This window comes from Orycteropus afer, unplaced genomic scaffold, assembly GCF_000298275.1.
Source record: "Orycteropus afer afer isolate SDZICR_OR568_19922 unplaced genomic scaffold, OryAfe1.0 scaffold00254, whole genome shotgun sequence".
Classification (NCBI taxonomy): Eukaryota; Metazoa; Chordata; class Mammalia; order Tubulidentata; family Orycteropodidae; genus Orycteropus; species Orycteropus afer.
The window spans coordinates 3,672,824-3,678,170 of NW_006921841.1; the positions used below are offsets into that span (position 1 = coordinate 3,672,824).

Consider the following 5,347-nt stretch of genomic DNA (forward strand, 5'->3'; position numbering starts at 1 on the left):
AATTTTTATTTAACAACAACCTGAAAAGATATTTGATGTTTGCCTTACCATTTGAAAATGCCTTGAAAAGCATATGATATTGGAATTAAATGGATGTCAAAACCACAGAATTTCTTTGAAAGGTGGGATAATATATTGTTTAGCAGGGAGACCTCTTGATCTAGGCTAATAATCCTTTTGGGAATTTATCCTAAGGCTTTTGTACTCACCCTGCTTCACAACTGGCTCACTCAGTGAGTGTTATCAGAGAAGGATCTTATTTCACTTCTGAAAGCAGAGGGTTGTTCTATTTGTTGGAGTATTAGGGGGTAGCAGGAAAAGATTAACTCCAGGCAGTGCAATATAAAACCCACCTATCCATCTTGAAATTAGAGATTGCCTTGCATGCCATGTGAGTTCCCCCACTTGTAGTTCATAATGAAAATACTTACATTTTTGAGGTATTAACTATCCCTCCTACCTAAACAAAATTGTCCTTTAGTATTGGGGTAGGGACCTTAGCAAGCTCTCTCTGTTGTTGTTGTTGTTATGTGCCGTCGAGTCGGCCCCGACTCATAGCGACCCCTCCTTGGGTTTCCGAGGCAGTATCATTACGGAAGTAGGAATGCCCAACCTTCCTTCCGAGGAGTGGCTGGTGGGTTTGAACCGCCAGCCTTCTGGTTAGCAGTCAAGTGCCTTAGGCACTATGCTACCAGAGCTCCTTAGGACTATCAAAACTATAGTCCAAACTAACTCTCAATACACTACCAATTGAAATTAACTTCCTAAGTATCTCATTACCAGATGAGCTTCAGAAGTTTACTTGCTTCCACAAGTTCAACCAAAACCATATTGCTACATCAGGAGTGTAATGGGTTATACTGCTGCCTTCTGAAACTGAGTTCATGGTAAAGAGGTTAAAATACATAAAATGGGGGTGAAATACACTAAAAAGATTAAGAAGAACTCTGCTATTTAAAATTCCACAAGAATACATTTCTGTCCTTTAGGTTAAAATACATAAAATGGGGGTGAAATACACTAAAAAGATTAAGAAGAACTCTGCTATTTAAAATTCCACAAGAATACATTTCTGTCCTTTAGACATTATATGTACTTTCAGCCTCAGTTAAGATGGTGAATGGGAAAAGGAAGACATGGATAACAAGAATGTTAGTTTCATTTATTGAAAAAAATAAACCTTTGATGATTGTAAAACAGGGGCTATCAAAAAGTTTAAAAATCTGGTGACATAGTGTGTCCTAATTCAAGGGATTCTTGAGGTTGGATTCTTTTGCTTCTGTGAGAAAGCCTGTTCTTTGATTCCACCCGGTGGGGGCTCTTGTTGGCCTTCTCGGGGTACTCTCTCCCCAGTAGTGAGGAGAACACTTGCTGCCTCATCCAGCGGAAGACCCACCCAAAATTTAGACAGGATAGGGTTTGTATGTTGGAAGCATTGTCCTCCTCTGGCTGACCTGGTGAGATTGAGGAGTTTTCTGTAGTGCTTGTCCTTTGGCTACCAGTTGTCTGGTTTATCTACCAAGGAAATGAATGATGAGTTAGATATTCATAACCTGGACAACAAGGGTGTCAATTTTTACCCATTTCTGGAACTCAAATCCTTTTACCAAAAGTGGCCAACTGTAAGTGCAAAGTTTAAATATTTGTTAATGCTTAAAAACATAAATCTTATTTTTTGAGGCATCATGACTGGGGCCTCTTTGGTCATAATTATTAATCTGTTTCATTGCTTTCCTCCCCCCTTTTCTTGCTTAGTGCTCCTTGTTATTTTCCATTCACCTCCACCCTGACTTCTTTCCTTGCTGTTATTCTTCCATCACTCCTAGCCATGTCAGAGACTCAGGGGGCTTGACCCCAATTCAGAAAACCAAAACCTACTGCCATTAAGTTGAGTCTAACTTACAATGACCCAATATGACAGAGGGTTTCCAAGGCAGAAAATCTTTATGGATGCAGACTACCTCATCTTTCTCCCACAGAATGTCTGGTGGTCCAAACCACTGACCTGAATGCTTTAACCACTGCACCACCAGAGGCCCGTACACTGCTTCATAGCAGATCATAGTGGTCCATGGGTTCCAACCTTGCCCACTGCCAGGCCCATCCCTGCGCTCTCTCAAGGTATCTCTTAGTGCTCACCTCAGTATGTTCCTGTTCCTGAAGCATTAGAGGAATCTGTGGAAACTTGGTGGCATCTTTATTTTCTGGTAGTTTGACGTTGGGGAAGTCTTGCCGAGTACTGTGTCTCTGATGACTGACCTGAGCCATATCTGGAGGAGAGCTGCGGGATAGCTGGAAATCTTCCTCCGGAATAGAGTCATGGAAAATAGAGTTACTGTCTCCGTCATTTTTCTGATTTTCTAGGAAGTTCTCAAGCTTGTGCACAAGACCGTCTAGTTTGCTGAGAGTCAGTTCTGTCCTCTTTTCTAGATACTTGTCCACCCACTGGTTGTGTCTATTTAGATCCCAGTTAGTTGTCAAGTCAGAATTGTTAGAGCCCACATCAACATCCCAGGCCAGGGTGATGCGTAGTTTGCAAAATTGCTCTGTGTCCTCCTGAATTTGGTCTCTTCTCCCCATGGGTCTCAATGTACTTTCAGTCCTCCACATCCCTTGGATAGGAGGGAGGAAATGAATTGAAGGACTCTCAAAGGGCATGTCTTCATAAGGAGTTGTGTCCTCATAGAAGAAGTTGTCCTCACAGGGAAAATAGCCTACCGAGAGGCTCAGATTGGATTTGGACCTGCAGTCTTCTGTGTCATTACTGTCGCTGTTGGAGGATGAGTATGCCATGGAATTCAAGGGCTCAAATCTTGTAGCCTAGTTCTCCCTGAGGAAGCATCAAAAGGAAAAGAAAAAGAAAAAAAAAAGTTGAGGTGGAGGAGAAAAAAAGTGGAGTCAAGCTATTCAAATAGTAACATCTTTTTGTTTTTATATTTAGGTAGACCTTCATCCTATTTTTGCAATTTTCAATGAAGGCCAGAAGTGTAGCCATCTTCCTTTATAGACATGTTTCATTGTGTAGCTTTTTATTAATCTTCTCCACTAAACATTACCACCAGATAGATGCCTCTCATTCTCTGTCTTCCTACAGTTGAAAGAACCTTTGTAATTTCTTCTGTCATAAAAGAAATGACCATTGTATGAAAATTTTAAAAATATAGGAAAGTATGAAGATGAAAATAAATATGCTAGGATCCCACCATCCTAAGGTAATGATAACTACTATTAAAACATTTTGGTGGATTTCCTTATATTCTCTTCTTTTTCTTTACTTATATATACATAATATGTACATATACATATAGGGATGTATATGTTACATTGTTGAACTTGAGATTATTTTGTGGCAAAGCATACAGTAAACCTAAGTATGGCTATTCTGTAATTTCTAACCACTTATTAATGACCATTCGGTTGTTTGAATAAATAACTCTGCAGTAAATCTCCTTGTCCATAAATCTATGTCTCTCATTATATTCCTGTAAGTGGGATTAAAAGATCAAAGATCACAAACCTATTAAAGGCTCCTGATAATTACTTTCAGAAAGGTTATACCTATGGTGGTCCCTGTCCTCCCACCAGCTGATGTTATTTTTTAAGTCTAGCTTTTTCTCTGATGCCTTAGCAAGTGGGAGTGGAAGAGCAAGCATACACGCACATGTATGCACACACACTCACAGACATCTCAGACTCTGTCATGCCCTGCTTGGGGAGCTGTCCACATGAAAGAGGTGGTGCCAGCTCTGGGGCAGATCCCAAATCTCAGTGGCTACAAGTCCAACGGTCAGAAGTCTGTGTTCTGGGACGGTTGGTTACCATGGCAACATAAGAACCCAAGTTATAGCCAGAAATGGGGACTTAGAAAAAAGGAGTAGAAAGCCACAAGATCCCCTTTCTTTTATAATATTCTGTACTCTTAGCTTTCAGGACCAAAAAGGATCCCTCATGGAGGCAGAAGGACAAATGCACTGGTGGTTACTTCATGTCATGTGGGTGTCTAAGATGGTTCTGTCCTTAGAAAGTTTTAGGACATAAACAGCTTATTACAGGACAGGGTGGTAAGTACACCACCAGCCACTTACAAAGTAATGTTATAGGAGTACAAAAGGTGGGCACCTGATGTAGCCAGGCTTGGAGATGTGATGGAGATCTCTAGAAAGGCCTCCTGGAGGGGAATCCTTCTGAGTATTTATGGAGGAGTAGAAGTTAGCCAGGTGAAGACCGGAGTGGAGCAGAGGGGGTCTTTTAGCCAGAGGGGACAGCACGAGCAAGGACATGCAGGTGAAGAAGCAGCCTGATGTGTGTGGAGATCAAGGGTGGGCAGGTAGTGGCTCAAGATGAGGTAAACCAGCTCAGTGAGATCATGGAAGACCTTCTATTGCTGTTGAGGAACTTGAATTTTATCCTATAAACCAATTTAACAATTTGGGACACCCCTGTATTTGGATACTGGTATTCATTTTTCAGACATTCTTCCAGGCAGTTCAAAATATACTGAAATACCATTATTACTGACTTCACACCTAAAAAATTGAAAAGTCACAGCATATTATTTTTAAAACCTTAGAAGAACTTATTATGGGTGATCTTGCTAGGGGGAAAAAAAAGAAAAAGTATATGTATGAGCTGTTCCATACTATTTAGGTCAAATAACTGTGATCTAAGAGAAGTTTGTCAAACCAAGTCCCAAGTAAGACATTTACACAACTGGTATTATGCCCTGGTATGTTATTAGATGTGAAAAGTTATCTTTCAGAATCAACCACACTCTTCAGCTTGGCATGTAAGAATGATGTGTGTTGATGTTACTTCTATAATACTTTAGGGTATAAAATATCAGAATGAATCAATATATATCAAAGAAGAAAAAGTTAAAAGAATACATAAAAGTACAAAAGATGATATAAGAACCTGTATACTTACAACTCAATGTGATCAAATCTTAACATTTTGCAGTATTTGATTGATGATTTTTTAAAAGAAATAAACTATTACTGATAAAACCCATCCCCTCTTGTATTTCTTCCCCTGATCCCCTCCTTCTTTCCCCTACTTCCCCCATGATCACTATCCTGAATTCAATGTTTATCACGTGCATTTTTTTTAATACTGTTTTGCATATTATCATATTGTTTTACCCTTGGAGACAAAAACCAATGTAAATGGAATCGTATAATTCTGCAAGTGATGTTCTTTAGAAGAGAAGAAAACCCCTCTTACTATAGTTGGTTTGTTTCATAAATATTATTCTGACAAAGAAATCCTCTTTCCAAACCAAACTCATAGCTGAAATATTTAAAGTGTTTATTTGAGGGGTGGGGTGGGGTGAGGGTGGGTACAATTT

At 39.7% G+C, this 5,347-nt stretch overlaps 1 protein-coding gene across 1 annotated transcript; it reads right to left on the bottom strand.

Annotated features, from left to right (window-relative positions):
- Positions 1-1,215: 1,215 nt before the first annotated feature.
- Positions 1,216-2,793, bottom strand: CUNH12orf71 (chromosome unknown C12orf71 homolog). Its single transcript, XM_007949801.1, has 2 exons — positions 2,260-2,793; positions 1,216-1,515 (listed from the first exon to the last, which is right to left on the bottom strand). The coding sequence occupies exons 1-2, from the start codon at positions 2,791-2,793 to the stop codon at positions 1,216-1,218; spliced, it is 834 nt and encodes a 277-aa protein (XP_007947992.1).
- Positions 2,794-5,347: the final 2,554 nt, after the last annotated feature.

Bases quoted from the DNA above. Each gene is read 5' to 3' on its own strand.
- CUNH12orf71 (XM_007949801.1), bottom strand. From the start codon at position 2,793: ATGGCATACTCATCCTCCAACAGCGACAGTAATGACACAGAAGACTGC. The intron at 1,516-2,259 runs GTCAGTCATCAG...TTTCCTTGGTAG, and splicing joins CTCCTCCAGATATGGCTCAG to ATAAACCAGACAACTGGTAG.